Source organism: Dipodomys ordii, unplaced genomic scaffold, assembly GCF_000151885.1.
Source record: "Dipodomys ordii isolate 6190 unplaced genomic scaffold, Dord_2.0 Scaffold36, whole genome shotgun sequence".
Taxonomy (NCBI): domain Eukaryota; kingdom Metazoa; phylum Chordata; class Mammalia; order Rodentia; family Heteromyidae; genus Dipodomys; species Dipodomys ordii.
The window spans coordinates 778,070-798,297 of NW_012267252.1; the positions used below are offsets into that span (position 1 = coordinate 778,070).

General features: G+C 43.8%; 1 protein-coding gene across 1 annotated transcript in view; it reads right to left on the bottom strand.

Moving 5' to 3' along the window:
* The window catches only part of Blnk (B-cell linker), a 48,606-nt gene extending 36,453 nt beyond the window's left edge, over window positions 1-12,153 (bottom strand). The window contains exon 1 of the mRNA XM_013017573.1: window positions 11,882-12,153. Coding sequence (XP_012873027.1) covers window positions 11,882-11,928 — 47 coding nt within the window. The 5' untranslated portion in view covers window positions 11,929-12,153. The remainder of the gene's footprint in view (window positions 1-11,881) is intronic.
* Window positions 12,154-20,228: the final 8,075 nt, after the last annotated feature.

The window sequence follows — 20,228 nt, forward strand, 5'->3', positions numbered from 1 at the left end:
CCCCCCCCAATCTCTGCCTCTTAAGTAGCTAGGATCACAGGTGTGAGCCATCCATACTCACCTCTAATGATTAAATATAGCAAATGACTTTAAAAATATTAGCATCTGTCAGAAATACATTTTTTGTCAGTTGTGGGACTTGAACTCTGGACCTGAGCCCTGTCCCTCAGCTCTTCAGCTCAAAGCTAGCATTCTACCACTTGAGCCACAGTGCCACTTCCAGTTTTCTGAGTGGTTTATTGGAGATAAGAGTCTCATGGACTTTCTTGTCCGGGCTGGCTTTGAACTGTGATCCTCAGATCTCAGCCTCCTGAGTAGCTAGGATTATAGGCATGAGCCCCTGGCACCCAGCAGAAATGCATTTTATAAGAGCTTAGTAGGGGAAAGGGTGTTGGAAAGCACCTTGCTTTCTTTTTAGCTCTTCAGCGCCCTCCCAGAGGAGCTTGCCAAGGCAGGATTTTATGTTTCAGGTCCTTCCCTTGGACCATTTGGTTTAAAGTAGAAACCTTTGGTTCAGTTCACCATGTTGAGACTGAACACCATTTTTGTCTGGAATGTTTCACCCATGCAGCAGAATGCCTCCCTCCTCCAGGAGGCCCACAGTCTTGTCCAGTTCTGCCCCTGGCCTCCTCGTGCCCACTTCCTCCAGCCTGATCTTCCTGGGGGCATTTTTGTTGTTATATTTAGATTTGCAAATTCAGTACCCAAGGCTGCTTTCTTCTAAAGGGTGAGCTCACAATGGAGCTGACAGTCCCTTCCTGGGAGGAATGACCTGAGGAGCTTTCCAAGGCTGAGCTAGTGTCCCCCACGCTATTCCACAGGTACTGAGGCAGTAAAATCCATGAGACTCTAATCTCCAATAAACCACCAGAAAACCGGAAGTGGTGCTGTGGCTCAAGTGGTAGAGCCCTAGCCTAGAGCTGAAGAGCTGAGGGGCAGGCCCAGCATTCAAGCCCCACGACCAGACGAAAACAAAAACAAAAAAACAATTCTTGAAATCTTTGCCAGGTGTAAATAAATATCTATGGCTGTGTTCATTACAAGCAAAATTAGGAGTCTGGACCTCAAAGGTAAATGGTATAAGACAGCATGGTGATCTCCCTAGGCCTCAGTACCTCAAGTCAAAGAGACTGGATTAATCTAGTTGGAGATTCCTTTCTTTTCGCACTTGATTCTTTTCTTTGCCCCACCCTGCTCTGGCTGGGGCGGCCAGTCAGAGGATATACTGCCCCATCCCCTTAACAGAGCAGAGCCTCTACCCTGCTATGATTATAGTACAAAGCCCCAAAGGCAGTCATTAGAAGACTATCTCACCCTAGCCAGCAGGCAGACTTGGAGAAGCAACCAGAAAACAGGGAATGCAACACTCATTGAATTTGTGTTATGTACCAGGTACCACTTAATCCTTTTAATGTCCCTAAGGAGCAGGCCCTATGATTATCTCATTTTTTTTTATTATGAAAAGGAAACTCTCAAGCATGATTACACCTGCACTTCAGTAGGGTTAAATGTACTCTCCTCATTATGGTTATTCCCCCATCTTTATAAATGAGAACATTTGACTCAGAGTGATAAGTCGTTTGCCTGGCCTGATAGTGACTGGGCTGTTATTCAAATCAGGAGACTCCGGAGCCCACACCCTCAGCCCCCTCTGCCTTTATTTTCCTCTGGCCTCTCTCCAGAGCCGGTGACTGGCTTCACCATGGGCCACCTCTTCTCTTGGGTCACCTTCTCCTCTGTCTCTGGCATCTAACCTAGCCCCTAATAGGGTCACTTGATTCCCCATCTCTGCCTTTCTGTTGGCTCCCAAGACTTTTTGCTAGAGGGGAGCATGGGATGTTAGGGCCTGTCTCAGTCATGAGGGATAGGCAGAGAAAAAAGAGGAAGGGTCTGATTAGAGTGGGAGGGGAAAGAGAAGGCAGTACACAGGTGTCAGAGGGGATGGGAGGGGTTCTCTAGGGGGTGGAACCTGCTGGAAAGTAGGATGACCTACCAGAGGAGCTGGAAGGAGACAAGCATCATATCTCCATGTGTCTTTCTCAACAACCTACACAGAAGGGTCACCCAAGATTCCTGAAATGGAGGGGCCATGTCCACCAGCACCTGGACAGCTAGTTGCCAGCAGCAGCGCTTCTTACCACGGGTACACCAGTCATTCAAAGCTATTTACCGTTTTGCTCCTGTGGTTCACACTCTATCCTTTCATTTCTGCCGAGAGCAGCAAATATTTGGTGGTAGTTGTTGGCATTTCTGAACTACTGAGCTGGGTTATAAGCAGCCAGAAATCATGTAGACTTGGCACAAGTTGGAGAAGGGATGATCCCACTGCTATGCTGTGTCCTTAAAAAGAAATCCTTCTCTCATTTACCATCAGAGGCAGGTAGGCATGGAACATATTCTCCAAGTGATGGTCTAGCCGGGCACTGATGGCTCACACCTGTAATCTTAGTTTACTCAGGAGACAGAACTGAGGATCATAGTTTGAAAACCAGCTCAGACAGGAAAAAGTCTGAAACTCATCTTCAATTTACCACCAAAAAGCCAGAAGTGGAGTTATACCTCAAGTGGAAGAGTGCTAGTCTTGAGAGATAAAGCTAAGGGAAGGCACCGAAGCCCTGAGTTCAAGTCCCATAATGACAAAAAAAAAAGATTGATAGCATGACCAGGTAACTATGCTCTGCCATGCTGCCTTTAAAACGTTCTTAGTGGATTTGTCACCTGATGTGACAGCAGAATGTGTCATTGTTTTTCCTTTCCCTGACTTGAGGGGCCCTTGGGTCCTCTGGGGATGTGGGTGGGACACTCTAGCACACTGGAACCTTGCTGATGCTTACTCTCACCAGGCCTACACACTGTGACAAAGATGAGGGGAAGCTTCTTCATGAATCTACACAAAAGCAGGTTATGCATACAGGAGATGATAAAGGAGGCCCCTGTGTCCATGGATGACACCGGAAGAGCCTGGCAGGCCTGTTACTCAATCCTTCACTGTATTGGATTCTTGTATGTTTGTTGACATTGTGCTGTGTTCACAGTCTCTCCTCGGCCAGCCCAAAACACTGAATCTACAGTTGTCCTTCTAAAAGTGAATGATACTTCCATGCCAGCCCACAGAGACGTTTTAAGCTGAGAGAAGTAAAAGGGACACAGGATAACATTTCATTCTGTTTGAACTTAAATTCTCTATCTTCTTCAAATACTTTCAGACATAGCTTCCCAATTGGGGAAGTCTGTTTACTTAAGGTTGGTCTCCCTAGATCCAACCCTCTTTATGAGTACTTTCCCTGAACAACAGCTTACAGGAGAATGAACCCCCTGTGTGGTAGTTGGGCATGATGGATGTTCTCTGCCTCCATCCCCCTCCCCTCAACATGCTGGCTGACAGGTAGGTGATCCCTGCCAGGTGCTTGATTCTGATGGATGCTTTGTTCCTTCCCCTATTACCCTGGCGATCTTTCATTCGAGCCAGAACTCTGACCCACTGCCTTGACCTATGTGGATGACTCTCCTGACATCCTGGGTGCATAAGAGAAACTGAGGCCAGGAGTCATTTTAGAAAAGGACATTCACTGAGTTCTTACTTCTCTGTCATGTATTTACTGTTCCAGTGGCCATGATGCATTGTATGTTATCAGCATATATTATATCATTCCCACTTTACTGATGAAAAACATGGCTAACCTTAAATGTGGGGTGGGGGAGGGAGAAAGGAAAAAAACATTTAATGTGTTTCTCAAGCACTGAGCTGGTTAATGCAGAGCAAACATGCAAGCTCTCGGGGCTTTAAGCCAAAGTTCTTATTCTTCATAGCACAACAAAACAGCTGTCTGCACCCCACCGCACTGGGGTTGTGTGGTCAGTCTACAGGGAAGAGAAACTCTGCTCTGTGTAATTATCACATCCTCAGGTGACGGAGCCACGGTGGGAGCATTCTGTGGAAGGCTTAAGGCCGTGTGCCCCCAAACATGCCTGAGTCAGCGAATGATTCAAGTCTGGGCTTAGAAACTCGCAATAACATGAATTCTGACAGTGTGAATTCTGCAGGGCTTCCCTCCATTTTCTGGCTTAGTAAGCTGGCTGCCATTCAGTTTAGGAAAAAAACAGTCTAGGGAAAGCAGAATGTTGGTCAAGCTGGAATGTCTTACTGCCACTAAATTACAGAGGGAGAGGGCTGGAATCATGGCTCTAGTGGTAGAGTGCTTATCTAGCAAGTGTTAGGCCCTGAGTTCAATCTCTAGTACCATCCTCCCCCCTCAAAAACAATTACACAGGGAGAGGGTAGAAAAAGCGTGTGAGGCCTGCGCTGCCTCCTGCTGCAGGTGTCACAGAAGCCCAGTGCTGGAGTTGGCTTTACTGGTACAACTTGCATAGGGGACTTCACCTCTTTGGCATCAGCTGTTCTATCTGGGACTCAAGATGGCTCCTCAGCTCCTCGAAAGAGGATCTTGTGTGCTTGTCTCTTGTCACTACACCTTGTAGGAAGAGTGGACCTGGTTATTTAGGTCCAGTGTCAGATTGAAAATTCAAGCTACTTATGCAAAGGTACTAAGATTTTTCAGGCCTGTTTCCACAGGGGGCTTTTGTGTGTGGCCACGGGCCCTGCCCCAGTGGGCTGGGCTATGTGTTCCGGCTGTTGTGTAAAGGGGTGACAATCTGGACACTGTCTGGGCCCCCAGCTGAGCTGCTAGAGGGCATCAGGGGTGCTCCTGGGGCATTGAATCTTTCTTTAGGAAGTTGTCAACAGAGAAATGGGCCCCACTGAGTAGATATCACATGTCTCTTAAGTTGGTTTCTTTGCTTTGCTTAGAATTATGCATGGGACATTGCCATACTGACATTCAGGTGATAGATTGTTTTGAAGCCCTAGGAAAATCTGTGCTTACAGTTGGACTCCCTTTCAGAAGGGAAGTGAAGGCAGATGGGCGGCAGAAGATGGGTCTATGATGGGGATCAGGGGCCTGTGGGAGGAGCTCTTTGGGGAGCAGATAGCCCTTGTCTATGGAACAGATGCAGGGAGGAGGGAAGTGTGGAAAACAAGCTTGCTCACAAATGATGGAGACCTGGGCATGGGAAGCATGCCAGTAAGAAGACTCAACACACAGTTGTAAACTCTTTCTCTCTCTCTCTCTCTCTCTCTGTCTCTATCTCTCCTCTCCCTCCCCTCTTTTTTTCCTCCATCCAATCTTTCTTTACTCATATCCTTTAGCAGGCTCAAATTCCTTGCTATCATTACAAGAAAGCAATCATAAGGTCCTCTTTGAAAATGAACTGAACTATTCAGTTCTCCAAGTATTAGATGGGATTAATCATCTGTGGGGGGAAAACCCAAGGGACTGTCTATAAATACATGCCTGAAGCATTCATTCAGTGCCTGCCAGCCTCCTGTAATCTAGTGATCTGTGAGGCAGAACTGGAATGCAACGGTGGTTCAGCTCTTGGCAATTTAACTAGTTGCATCCCAGCCTTTCTGGAGATAGGTCACAAAAAGGAGGACGGAGTTGTTCTGCCATGGTACACAAACAATGGTTAGATCTGGGAGGCAGGGCAGCCCAGACACATGGACTCTAGTCTGGGATCATTCTGGGGTACCTGCGCACAGAATAGGTGAGATAGTTGTACTGAATTTTCCTACAAGGTGACTGAAGTCTACTCTCATTAAGCAAGTTTCTGCTTATGTGGATCCTATGCAGTTTGCCCACAAAGAGAAAGAGCCTTGTCTGGCTGCTCTGAACATCTCATCCATCCATTTCGTGGATGCTCAGCTGACACAACACAGGAAAAATAGTCAGGCTGCCTGAAGGATTGTCTTATCTCCAGAGGCTGACTCTAAGCCTTGTTTGCAGCCCCCAGCTCTGCTAGCCACTCCAGCCATAGGGCAGTGGATCCATTAGTGGAATGTAAAGGAGGAGAGACAGCAAATGACCACTGGTTGTCTAGTTTCCTTTTCACCTACTTGTTATACTGACCATGCAATGTGTACTCCTCTGGGTACACTGATCCATGCCATACTTGGTTTTCATGGTAAGTTTGTGAGAAAAGAACACTTCGTTTTACTTGACAGTGGAGGAAATTGAGGCTTAGAGACTGAAGAACTTATTTAGGACCCATGGCTCATAATTGGTGATTGGAATCAGCCCTTTTGAACCTCTCTTATCCTTTCAAACACATCAAGAAATAATGATTCCTGAGGGTCATGGGACATAGTAACAGTCTCACAGAATATAGTATTCATGTGGAACAGAGTCTCACACAGCATTAGAACATAGAGGGGATTCAGGTGTTGTTTGGTCCATTTTGTAGAGAATTTGGGTCAGATAAACATTGAGGGCCTTGGATGGAGTGGAAATAAAGGAAACAGAAGGGGAATATACAGAGATGCCTCAGAGTGCAATCTGGAAGGTGTGGCAGATGAGCAGGCATGACCGGATGAGTCAGAGTTAAGTGTTGATCAGGAAACCACTGACTGAAACAATACCGGGAGGGCCAGAGGTGGAAGCGAGAGGTGGAAAGGTAAAGAAAAATTAAGTTTGTTTCTGAAGAACTTCACTTGAAAAGACAAGGAATGGGATATTCCTACTGAAAGTTTCCAAGACCTGAGAAGAGAAGGCATGTCCCAGCATCTGTGCAATTAGATCTAGGGTCAGTGTCCAAACAGTGCTTCACAGATGCCCACTGCAGGGTCCTGTTATGCTCCTACAGTTTTGTCAACTACTTAAATGAGGGTTGAGAGATGTTTGCATGTCTATAATCCATGCAAAGTGAGAGGGATATCAGAATCAGTAGACAAAATAGTCAAAATTTTAAAAAGAAAGGAAATTAGTATGAAAGTTGCCAAGGATCAATATAATGTCCTCTGTTTATATAGAATAAATAAGAGAAACAATGATAATGATATTCAGAGGTATATTTTTAAATTCAATAATTACTGTGTGCCAGGATCCTTATGTGTCATTTGCTTCCTTATATAATCAGCTTATGACATCGGTACTGCTATTAACAGTACCAGACCAGGGTCAGGGAAACTAAGTAAACTTGCTGAAAGTCATAGAATCTTTGATTTGTCTGACTAAACAATGCTCAACCCTTTAGCCAGTAAGATGAGGATTTGCCCACACTAGTGTCCAAGTCCTTTTCTACTTGTAAAAAGAAGTGCATGTGTGTGTGTGTGTGTGTGTTATAAAGAGAAATGCACAAGTACAGATGATGAATCTTCTAAGAAGTTATTAAGAATGTCACTTTTCCTTTTCAAACTAGTTTCAGTAACCTGAAAACAATGAATTTTAATGTGATTTGGAGTTGGACATTTTGAAATAGTCAGCTGGAAGGGTGACATTTTTATGATCAAAGGAATGGTTAATAGTGGAAGAACTGGAAATCCAGGTCTTAGCTGGGCTTCTTATGTTATCACTTCCTTGTAAAAAGCAAGAGAAAATCATGGTTCACAAATGACTAAAAAATCTTGAAAGTGTGTGATCTGCTCCTAATAGAGGAATCTGGGCAGGGGAGGGCAAAAATGGAGAGTTCTCACCTCTCTTCACATCACTGGCCTCAGTTCTTCCCACACAACCTCTCCAGATAATTCCCCACCTCCAGCCACGTCCATCTGGAGCACCTGTCCCTTCGTGTGGAGAATCCCTTATTTCCTTCCAGTCCTGCCCTCCCTCATCTCCTTGCTTCACTCTGTCTTCTCTTCCTGGTCATTCCTGCTGCCTCCGGTTTCTTTTCAATCCTGACAATGTACCCTGGGTTGGGATTTTCTCTCTGAATCTTTCTCTCTGAATCTCTCTCTCTGAATCACTCTTGCTCTTGGGTAAAGGTGGCTAAAAACTTGAGCAAATTCTTTGATAAACTTGAATAACTTTGTTTTTTTTATTGTAAAAATACTGTACAGAGGGGTTACAATTACATGGGCAAGATAGTGAGTACATTTCTTATCAAGCATTGTAGCCTCCTCCTTTGTTTACCCTTCCCATCCCTTCCCAGACTCCCCCCGCACCCCCCACCTAATCCTCCCCCCCCCACCAAAGTTGTAAAGTTCGTTTTTGACATGAGAACTTGTACTTCTCAAACTTGAATAACTTTGTAAGAAACAAGTTCTCCATGCATACTGTCATAGAATGCCAAGTAGTTAAGACACTTTCTGAATTAAGAAAGAGTCAGGGGATTAGGAAAAGAAGGGAGTGGAGAAGAATGTAATCAAAGTACATTATATGCATGTATGATAAGATCATAATGAAACTAATTTCAAAAATTGCCAGATGCCAATGGCTCATGCCTGTAATCATAGTTACTCAGGAGACTGAGATCTGAGGATCATGGTTTGAAGCTAGCCAGTGCAGGAAAGTCTATGAGATGCTTATTCCTAATGGCACAGCAAAAAGTCAGAAGTAGAGCTGTGGTTGAAGTGGTAGAGGGCTAGCCTTGAGCAAAAAAGCTTAAGGAAAGTGCCCATGCCATGAGTTCAAATCCCAGGACCAGCACACACACACACACACACACACACGCACGCACACACGCACACACGCACACATACAAGCACAATGAAATCCCATACTTTGTACAATACTCATTACACACCTAATACATCAGCTATACTGTCTTCTTTTTTTTTGTTGGTCATGGAACTTGAACTCTGGGCCTGGGTGCTGTCCCTAAGCTCTTCAGCTCAAAGCTAGCATTCTACGATTTGAGCCACAGTACCACTTCTGTTTTCTGGTGGTTTATTGAAGACAGAGCCTCTTCACAGACTTTCCTGCCTGGGCTGGCTTTGAATTGCAATCTCAGATCTCAGCCTCCTGAGTAGCTAGGATTACAGGCATGAACCACCAGCACCCAGCTATACTGTCTTCTTAACTGCCCTTCTTAGTACCCCCATTTGAATATATTACTATATATCACTGCATTTATATTATACGCTCACTTAAATTTAACAATTTGAATTAGTTAAAGCCTTCATTCTGTTTTCAATATAAAATTCATATTGCAAAAGAGATATCATATATAAAATAATAATAATCTTTTTGCATTGCAAAAAGATAAAATTGGAGGGAGGGGCATAAGAAAGAGTAATAAAGGGGTGAGTGTGAATCAACGTATATTATATGCATGTATGGAAATATCACAAATAAGCCCCCCCATACTGTACAGTTCATATAAGCCAATAAAACAAGGTGGAAAATAGTATTTTAAATCCTTATTCCTTACCACAACCTGTTTTTACAGAAAATATTTAAGGTGGTGCTTCAGGTTCACTGTGTTTACAATTCATTTCTTTGAAAAGTTCTACATCAACAGGGTACAGTTTTACAAAAACAAGTCCATTCTGTAAAGACAACTTAGCTACCAAGTGGGGGAAGAGCTGCTTTTCTCTAAGCAGATGAGTGTAGTGCATGATTATCCACAAAGTCATTTTGGTTTTCTATCCTATAATTTATGCTTACATATTGCCTGTCAACCATACTGTGATCAGGCTGGACTTTGGCTTACAGGAAGGGATCGTAAAAAATGGTTTAAGTTGGATTGCCTAGTTAGAACTTCTGAACTTCCTGAAAGAGATTCAATTCAATGTTTAATTTCGCTTGAGGTTAGGGAATACGCCTGAGGAGGACCTTTGGAGCCATCTGGCTTGATTGAGAGAAGCCTTGATACTCAGTAGTGTCTTTGCTGTGTCTGGCCTCTGCCTCTTCTTTTTTTTTCCTGTCACTGCTGTGCCTCAATTCTTCTTCTTTCTCCTCCCCCTCCTCCCCCTCCCCCTCCCCCTCCTCCTCTTCCTTCTTTCCCTCCTCCTCCTCCTTCCTCTTCTTCTTGGTCTTGGGCTTGAACTCAGAGTCTGGATGCTGTCTCTGAGCTCTTTTGCTCAAGGCTAGCACTACCACTTTGAGCCACAGCTCCACTACTGGTTTTTGAGTGGTTAATTGTAGATAAGAGTCTCATGGGGACTTTTCTGCAGGCTGGCTTTGAACCTTGATCCTCAGATCTCAGCTCCTGAGTAGTGAAGATTACAGGTGTGAGCCACTGGCACCTGGCAAAAAAATGTTCAACTTTGGATGGTTGGATTACTCAAGTGCTTTCCCAATCAGTATCCCAGCCTCCAGCTTCCTTGGTCCCATCCACCCTGTCCACTGTCTGTAGGCTTGCAGGCTTAGTTTCTCTAACAACACAGACTAGGGTGGGATCCCTGTCTGTCCTCGTTGGACTGTTCCTACCATACACATCCAGCTTTATCAGGACTGTCTCATTCCATATAAGCCCTGCTCATAGCGCTGCTGGCCAGAAAACTCTGCTCACTGTCCACAAATGGGCTCTATTCACATCAGCTTCCATTTCTTCCCTCTCAGCTGGCAACGCTTTTCCTCAAATTCTCCAACAATTCTCCAACTTGTATCTGACGTGCCTCTCAGAGCCTAGTTCTTGGAGCATCTTCTCCATGAAAACTTCTCCAGGTACTGTGATTCTCTTCTCTATTCCTCAAGTCCCTTACTTTTTCCATTGTTTTACCTCCTCTTCTGAGAGAATGCAACCCCCAAGACAACAACAGCGCATGATCAAAATGGCTGACCGATGCTCCGTGTGGAGCCCTGGCTCCATAGTGTAGCTCAACTTACTCTTACCAGGCCTGTCCAGGTATGAAGGCCCACATGCCTTCCACTAATTCCAGGCTACTTTTTCTGAACTCTTAAAAACTCCAACACTAGCAGGGTACCAGTAGCTCATGCCTATAATCCTAGCTATTCAGGAGCCTGAGACAAACCCAAGACTTTTTTTTTTTGGAGTCCAGTCATGGTGCCTGAACTCTGGGCCTGGGCACTGTCCCTCAGCTCTTCAGCTCAAGGCTAGCACTCTACCACTTGAACCACAGCGCCACTTCCAGCTTTTTTCTTTTTGCTTATGTGGTGCTGAGGAATCGAACCCAGGGCCTCATGCATGCAAAGCAAGCGCTCTACCACTGAGCCACTTTCCCAGCCCAAACCCAAGACTCTTATCTTCAATCAGCCAGGAAAAAAAGCCAGAACTGGATGCATGGCTCAATGGTAACACATCAGTCTTCAGAAAATAAAAACACCCCAAAATAAAAACAAACAAACAAAAAAACTAAGCAAGAATGCAAGGCTCTGAGCTCTGAGTTCAGACCTCAGGGCTGGCACAAACAACCAAACAAAACCAACTCTAGCTCCTATTTTTGATGACACATCTACACCGTATGTCGTGCCACAACATGAAAAACCAGAGTTCTAGTAGCAATTGGAATATCACACATTCCCTAAACACTTAAGGTTCCTGTCTCTAAAGGCCGTAACACTATTACAATGAGACAAAAAGACCTTCAAGATAAAAGTTTGGGAAGCTTCTTTTTCATAGCTCCTTGATTTATACCCTTAGTCTACTGCTATTTATTGTAAGTGTTTTTTTTTAAATAAACAGTTATTACACCCTAACGAGGGCAAATATGTTCTGATATATATCCACAAACTAAACGAGAATGAAACTATGGTGAAAAACACAATGATTGCAGCTCTCTTTAAAATGTCATAGTAATTCACAGGGCACTGGCATAGACTCAGTTTAGACAAACCTTTCCTTAGCAAGGTTCCTCCTATTCAGAATGAAAGCTCACTTTTGACAGAATCCCAGCACTTGGCTCTCTTCTTTTATTGTACTGTATTCTATTGTTGGCAAAAAGCTGGCTACAGATGTCCCACTTGTTCAGACACGTTTCTTTAAAAAAAAAAAAAAAAAAACTAGTCTATTTGCCCAGAACAACTGCCACCCACTGCCTTCGCACCGGCAAAACATTCCAGGGGTTCTGTGCTTGGAGACGCCAAGCACCTTGGAGAGAATAAAGGAGAAGAGGAAGGGTAAGAATCCGATGGGAAAACCTTACCTCAACTTCTGACTGGCAGGGACAGTTATCTTGTTGAGCTTGTCCATTCTTTCTGGTGAGACTCTCACGTCACTGTCCGGAGGTCAGAGAAGGTCAGCCACTCCTGACCCTCCTGGGGAGCAGCATGGCAAGCCTCTGTGCTCAGGGGTTCCAGTCACTGGACGTGACTTCAGAGAGCTCAGGCTGCTGGCGAACACGCCTGCACTAGGGAAGTAAAACTTGCTGGAGCACATCGTCAAGTTTCATGTTTCTACATAATCATGTGATCTGGAGAGCCAGCCAGTTCTGCTGATTACTCCTCATTGTGTAAACTTTAGTAGTGAAACCTTTGGGCATGCAAATTGCTTCCTAGTGGCTATCTCTTATAATCTGGTTTGTTCACAGGTTGGGACCAGCTTCTGACTGGTCACTTCCTGTATGCCCCCAACACATATAGTCCTTGTTTTCAGCAGGTGGCATGAACTCTGTCCCTGGCAACTTCCTTTGCTCAAGGAAAAGGCGAATCATCAATTCCATCTGAATGTTTCCTAGGGACTTTCTGCTCATTTACATAAAGTCATGGATAAGCTTTTTCCATTTACAGAATCATTATATGAAATGGAATTTTAGGGATTGAACTCAGGGCCTCAGGGCTTCATCATGTTTCCTACATAGGTGCTCTACTGCTTGCTAGCAGGTGCCACTTGAGCCACATCTCCAGTTCCTTTTCACATTAATTTTTGAGGCAAGGTCTTGCTTTATGCCTTAGGAAGGACAGAACTGTGTGATTCCTTGACTTAATGCTTCCCCAAATTTCTGAGGATGAAAGGCACACACCACTGTGCCCCAGCTCCTGTTCTGGGATAATAAATGTGTGCTACTGTGTCCAGCCATGGTTGAGATGGAGTCTCACTGGGGTTGGTCTCAAACCTTGATCTACCCTCCCCCAATCACTGCTTCCCAATTATCTAGGATTATTCTTCCCTGTATATGTCAGGGTGACAGATCCATAGCAAATGAGAGTTTACTTTAGAGTTACAATGGCTTTCTCCTAAAGCTCTGTTTAAGATGAGGTAGGTAATTTTCTGTGCAAGGTTATTTAGGGGTAGAGATGGAAAGGGAGATGGCCTCTTTCTAAGCTGGGTAGAGTCAGGAGTTAATCATTCTGAGAGCTTGGCACGTTTAAACCAAACCAGATGTCAGCAGAGAAGAAACTTAATTTCCCAGCCATGTAATTGCCAGCATCAAGTGCCACTCCCCTCCCCACCTTTGTCCTCTCCTGCTCTTGACAATTGCTCACTTCATTGTCTCATCAGACCCAGTGACATGCCGGGCAGATATAGGGCCATCCCAAACCCAGACAGGTGGGCAAAGCCAGGAGGATGGAACCACACCTGCGGCTGCTGAGTTCATCAGACAGCAATACTTTCCTTCTGGGAGTTTCGCACTTCCTCAACCTGGCCCCCAAACCACAGATTTAGAGAGTAAGGAAGCAGTTTGGGGTTGGTCAAGGAGAAAGAAGATAAGAGGGTCTGAATGCATTTCCCTGCAGCTAGCAGGAGTCCTTGATTAGGGTTCTGAAGTGAAGGATGCATTTCCAACATTTACCTAATCTTCTCCTGGGTCTGAAGAATACACAAGGTTAAGAAGAGGGTTCTCAGCCTCTTTGGTAACAGAACCAAGGGAGAGATAGGAAAAGAGGAACAGATAGAAGAGGTGGGAGGAGGAAGAGGAAGAGGAGGAGGAGTGGGAAGGGGAGAAGGAGGGAGGGGTGGAGAGAGAATGTTAGTCCAATAAACTTCCAGGCAACACTAGGCCCATTTGGTACAGGCAGCCAATAATCAACCTCTTCCCCACCTTTATTGCGAGAAGGCATGCCTTTGGACAGTTACAACCATATAAGGCAACAAGATCCCCTTAAAGTGACCTTCAAGTCTGGGCAGCTGCACAGCCCAGTATCTGCCACGTGGGCAGCAGCCATAAATCCTAGTCTGCCATGATGAAGTCCCTGGTTCACACATCCATACCTAGGTCTCCACCTCCTGGCCCCTCCTACCTGGCTCCTGTAGGTTATATAGACACTTCTTTTCTTCTCATTTTGTGAGAAGGGGTCTGGCTGGACCTTTGCTGGCAATAAACCTTTTTTGTTTGTTTTTTCTTTGTGCCTGGATATCTGTAGTTTCTGGCAGGGCCTAACAGGGAGGAAGAAGAGGAGAGGGAGGAAAGAGAGGAGAGGGAGGAAGGAGAGGAAGAGGAAGGGGAGAAAGGGGAGGAGGAGGAAGGGGAGGAGGAAAAGGAAAAGGAGAGTGGGGGACAGTAATAGAGGTAGAAAGCATGGATGGATTTCTTTTCTCTTAGCCTCTTTGTTCAAACAAAGGTTCTACACTTCTCCAGGTCATCCTGATTACTCACATTCATGCTCCACGTCTGAATTTCTGGTTCTGCCACATATTTAGGAGTGGAGTCTTCAAGCTGTTGAAAGGTGAGGCCCTCCTGCTTGGCCAGGCCACTGACTTGGCTAGGACAGCAAAGCAACAAGATCCTATCTCATGGAATCATTGGTTTCCCCTAGTCTAGCAGCTCAATGTTTTTCAAGGGATTTGGAAGGTACTCGAGATCCTTTACCACTTCTTTCCCTCAGCTCCTAGAGGAAAGAAACAAGTAGACCAACTTGATAAAAGCATGTATGATGTTGTCAAAGATGAGGAAAAATGGGCTGTACTAGTGAGATGATGCTCCTTCTGAATTGTCCTGTGCACTCCAGCCATCACTTGCCTTTTCTCTCCACCAGCAACTTTGATCAGCACCTGGTCTGGCAACTACTTATTTCCCCAGAGAAAAAAGTCAGGGGTGGAAGTTACACTTCTGCTTTTTCTTTTTACAGCCATTTGCCTTTCTGCTTTTTACTGTATTGAGGCTGACGTGATAAAAATGAGAGTCTGCTTTCCTAGACTATTTTGTTCCATGCAGTGTGATGTGTGGCAGCCCTGCCATCACTGCTTGGTAGTGGTAACTGGCTTGACAAGGCCAAAGCAAGGATCATCTTAGCTGATAGCTCATAAATGGAACAAGCCTCATGACATGGTTCAATAGCATATGCAGACCAATGTGCCATGATGGGCATTCAGACCCGATCTACGTGGCACTGTGGACGTGGACACATGTCCACAGTGACAAATGACTACATCTAACATTAAAGAACCTTTGAGGGGCTGGGAAGGTGGCTCAGTGGTAGAGGGCTTGCCTTGTATGCATGAGGCCCTGGGTTCGATTCCTCAGTACCACATAAGCAGAGAAAGCCAGAAGTAGTGCTGTGGTTCAAGTGGTAGAGTACTAGCCTTGAAATGAAGAGCTGAGGGACAGCACCCAAGCCCAGAGTTCAGGCCCCATGACTGGCAAAAAAAAAAAAAACAAAAAACACAAAACTTTTGAAATGCCTATATACTGCTGATAAAACTATAAAACACAATCACTTGGAAACAATTTTAATATAGCTAATAAATTTCATGGCCTATTTCACATCTATAACTCAGTATTGGCCACAGATATAAACAGCATTGCTATTGGCCCACACACCAAGGTCATGTGTAATTTTCATTGGACTCCTGTTTCCATTTCCCCTCCCCTGTTTTGTTCTATATGGAGATTGAATCTGCAGCCTTTAGCGTGCTAGGCAAACACTGTGCCACTGAGCTACACATCTAGACTCGAAGTGTTGTTTCTAATAGAAAGTAAAATACAGTCCTGGAAATAACCCAATTGTTCATCAAAAGGAGAATACACAAATTATCTTGGCTCATTCACCTAACGGAGTGCTATTGAACACTGAAAACAAATGAAATATGGATAAATGACAAAAATAATTTGAGCAAAAAAAGCAAACTGAAGACACTAATGTGGCATGGTTTTGTGTATATTAAGTGTGAAGATTTTTTAAATGAAACAATATGTTATTTAGAATGCATACATATATGGCAAAAAACAGTGAAGAGAATAATAAATATAAACTTCAGGTGAGCGGCGAGTATGGAGTGGTATTGGAATAAAAGAGCACACAAGGCTGCAAGCAATAATAATATCCTATTTCTTGCAGAGGACGTAAATGTTAATTTTATTTTAATTATTTATATTTCACACATATTGTATGCGTAAAATATTTAACAAGTAAAATTTAAATATACATTTTTTTTGTTGGTTGTGGGGCTTGAACTCTAGGCTTGGGAGCTGCCCCTGCGCTCTTCAGCTCAAGGTGAGTGCTCTACCATTTGAGCCACAGCACCACCAGAAGTAAAATTTAAAGATCAGCTCTAGAACTACTAAGCAAAGCTACATTAGTATGCCTAAATCTACATCATTTCTATGGGAAGTCTTGAGAGCAAGAGAATATTATATTGAAGTTTAGGGATCAAACCAGCCAATCCTTGTTTCTCTTGATCTCTTTTTCTGTTTCTGGCAACTACTACAATATACTTAGTGAATGCTTTCACTGTTTCCTATACTATGATGACATTCTTTTTATATGTGAAGAAGTTGATTCTTAGGGAGATTAAAGAACCAGTCCAAGTTGTGCCATTCGTCCATGGGAGAGCTAGGACTCAGACTCAGGTGTATTTCCAAAGTCCACACTGTAAATCGCACTCAGGGCTCTGCCACTGCAAGAGACCTGTGATTTAGAAGAAAACCCTGCCCCAACATCAACTTAACCATGACTTTGAGTGAGTCACTTAGTTTCTTAACCACAACGTCTCACTGTAGAGGATAGAGGAAGGGATCCAAGGAGCACTCAGGCTCATTCTCACTTGGAATCTGAAATACTGTCAATGGGCACAGAAATTGGTTAGCATCAGTGGAAACACAGAGTTTTCGGCCTTATAACAACTACCATGTCTATTTTAGGATATGAAATCTGAGTCTTTGAAAGGTATCAAAACTCACTAAAGTCCATCCAGTCTTCATGAGCTAGGTCACTAACCCCTGGGCCATTTATTGCCTCGTTTCTCTTTCTTTGCTAGCTTCTTGCTTGAGGTGGGGACTAGAGCATCCCTAGTAGTATTTTGACACTCATAGGCATGTGTAACAAAGCTTGCCATTGGTCCAGCCCATGCCTGGTCTTCTCAACTAGCACCAGTCAAGGGCATCAGATAGGGGAAGGTCTGAAAGGCAACTAAAGAACTCAGGGAGACAGTGGGAGGAAATAGCAGAAGAGGATAGGCAGAAGGAAAGACAGAAAAGGAAGTGTGACAGATGCCAGTGGTTTGCTCTCCCCTTTTGTGGCAGGAGATGCAGGAAGGGAGAAAGAAGGAAGAGGAGAGGACATCTGTGGCTTGAACAATTGGGCAAAGAAGGCCCTTTAAAGCTCAAGGCTCAGTTCCCTATTTTATCTGTTCAGAAAGCTCAACATTCTGTATATCAAATTGGCCTAGAGTAAATAAAGCATCAGTCTTACTATTCTGATGAAAATGTTGTCCAATCCCCACTTGGAAATAACATTCCAGTAAGCTTAGTGTTGGGATATATAATTCCTGGCCCATGTATCTGTGTCTTCAGCCCCCAGAGCCAATCAGCCAACCAGTTTCTCTCGTGATAGATTTTTTTTTCAGTTGTGAGACTTGAACTCTGGACCTGGGAGCTATCCCTGAGCTGTTCAGCTCGAGGCTAGCGCTCTACCACTTGAGCCACAGCGCCACTTCCTGTTTTCTGGTGGTTAATTGGAAAGAAGAGTCTCACGGATTTTTCTGCCCGAGCTCAGATCTCAGCCTCCTGAGTAGCTAGGATTACATAGGTGCCTGGCCTATGACTGATTTTTACCTTCACTTTGCACTTTACCCTAGGTCTCACTGGGATTCCAAACTAGCTTCTTGCAAGTACTCCTCTCTAGCTGCCAGATCCACCCCAACTCAGGCTTTCAACAGCAGATTCTTCTTTAGAATTTTGAGGCTTTTCTGTTTTTCTAGAATCACATAGTAATGCTTTTCACATATAATCAAGTCTCCTCTGTGATTCACCCTATCTTCACTACTTTTCAGGAGGTGACCATCTCTTTGGCCAGACTACTCATTGAACACAACCTCGCCTTTTCATTTACCCAGTAACCAGCCAAAAGCAGCCATCCAGAAACAAAGAGATATGCAACGTCAAGGACATTCAGGCAAAAAATTAACAAGAGCCTATCATGATAAACATGACAGGTATGGTGATGCGCATCTCTAACCCTGGGAGGTTAATGCCAGAGGATCTTGGTCTGAGACATCCAAGGTAAAAATTGTGAAACCTTGTCTGAGACATTAGGTAAAGCAAAAAGGACTGGGGATGTGTGGCTCAAACGGTAGAACACCTTTTCTTTAAACCAATATCCTATTTAGTTGTATTGACTCTTGAATCTGATTTCATGTTGAACATTTCCTCCATTGCTTTTTCCATGTTTTTTTAGAAGACCAAGTGGTTCCCTTGTGGAATTTCTACATATGTAATTTTTAATATGTAGGTTATTATTATCCATTATTTTAATATGTAGATTTTTATAACCACCAGTTTTGGGGCTTGAACTCTGGGCCTAAGTCTCGTCCTGAAGCTTTAGAGCTCAAGACTAGTGCTCTAGCCACAACCCCACTTCTGGCTTTCTGTTAGAGGTAAGAATTTCATCATTTCTCATGCCTGGGCTGGCTTCAAACTGTGATCCTCAGATCTCAGCCTCCTGAATAGCTAGGACTACAGATGTGAGCCACCAGTGCTCAGATATTTCTTAAGTAGTAAAATTGCTGTCATAGGCCAGAAGGCAAAGTGTAAGACCCTATCTGAAAATCAAACTAGAAACTAAAGTACTGGGGTGAGTCCCAAGTGGTAGAGAACTTGCTAATCCAAGTGTGAGACCCTCAAGTTCAATCTTTAATATTGCCAATAAATAAATAAATAAATGAAAAGAAATCACAATACATATTTTGTTACTAAAAATAAAAATAGCAGGATAAGCGTTCTTTGTAGTTATGATCTTTGCTAAAATACATTTCACCAAGCATGCTTCACAGTACGATTTTCAAAGTCACTTGAAATAATTATTCTTCTCCTGGATAAGAAACCATTTAGTTCATTTGTTTCTGTTTGGTGTCATTTGTTTTACATACGGTGCTGTCATCTGGGTTTGCAATCTCCCTACCCCTGCCTCTGGCGAAACTGGTTTTATAGGTATGAAGCACCACATCTAACTTTTTGCCCAAGCTAGCCTCCAACTGGGTTCCTCCTATCTCTACCTCCCAAGTGGTTGGGATTATAGGTATAAGCCACCACATCTTGCCTTTCAAACAGAAGTAGAAAACCCAATTTGAAGTGAACTAAGCAAGAAAGGAAATAGTTGAGTGGTCCATCTGTTAGAGCTCTGGTCCCAAAAGCTATGGTTTAAGAAGCATTTCTTGCATTCACTAAGCCTCTGATGACTCCCTTTAAGCTGTTTAGACGGCTTTTTTTCAATGAGCTGCTGCATGCTACTAAGAAACAATTGTAGGGCTGGGAAGCTGGCTCAGTGGTAGTGCTTACCTGGCATGCATGAAGCCCCAGGTTTGATTCCTCAGTACCACATAAACAGAAAAGGCTGGAAGTGGTGCTTTGGCTCAAGTGATAGAATGATAGCCTTGAGCAAAAGAAGGTCAGGGACAGTGCCCAGGCCTTGAGTTCAAGCCCCAGGACTGGCAAAAAAAGAAAAGAAGAGAGAAGGAGAGAAAGGAAGGAAAGAAGGAAGGAAGGAAGGAAGGAAGGAAGGAAGGAAGGAAGGAAGGAAGGAAGGAAGGGTTGTAAACTCTAACAATGTTGCGAACCTATTGTTAACATTACTGGGAAAAATCATATAATTTCTATTTTCATCACAGGGCAGACATTTCTACAACTGTCTTTTGAACCTGGGGGCCAAAAGCACCATTTATAGCTTTGTGTCTATGGGGAAAATGCTTTCAAGTGCTTAACAACCAACTTACAGGAAAGATACTGAACTCAGCTGCTTTTAAATAATGAATTTCCTGTGATATTTTGCACACTTCAATGCTAAACACTGATATGTGTATGTGTGTGTGTGTGTGCGCGTGTGTGAGCACACATGCTAAAATTGGATGCCAGGTGCTATATTTTCAGACTGACCAAGCGTGACTGGTTTTTGTTTCTTAAAGCAACAGAATTATATATCTGTTTAAAAGAATATTTAGAGAAAAGAAATTTCTAGGGGAAAAATCGAAGGAGAAAAGATATATGGATTGTTTATTTTTTTTTACTTATTTATTGAGACATGGGCTGGCTTTGCAGTGATACAGCTGGTTTTACTTTGAGTTCAGCCGTCCAAATGGATGGCCACTATGAGGTATCTAGTCTGCTTCAAAGCAAACTC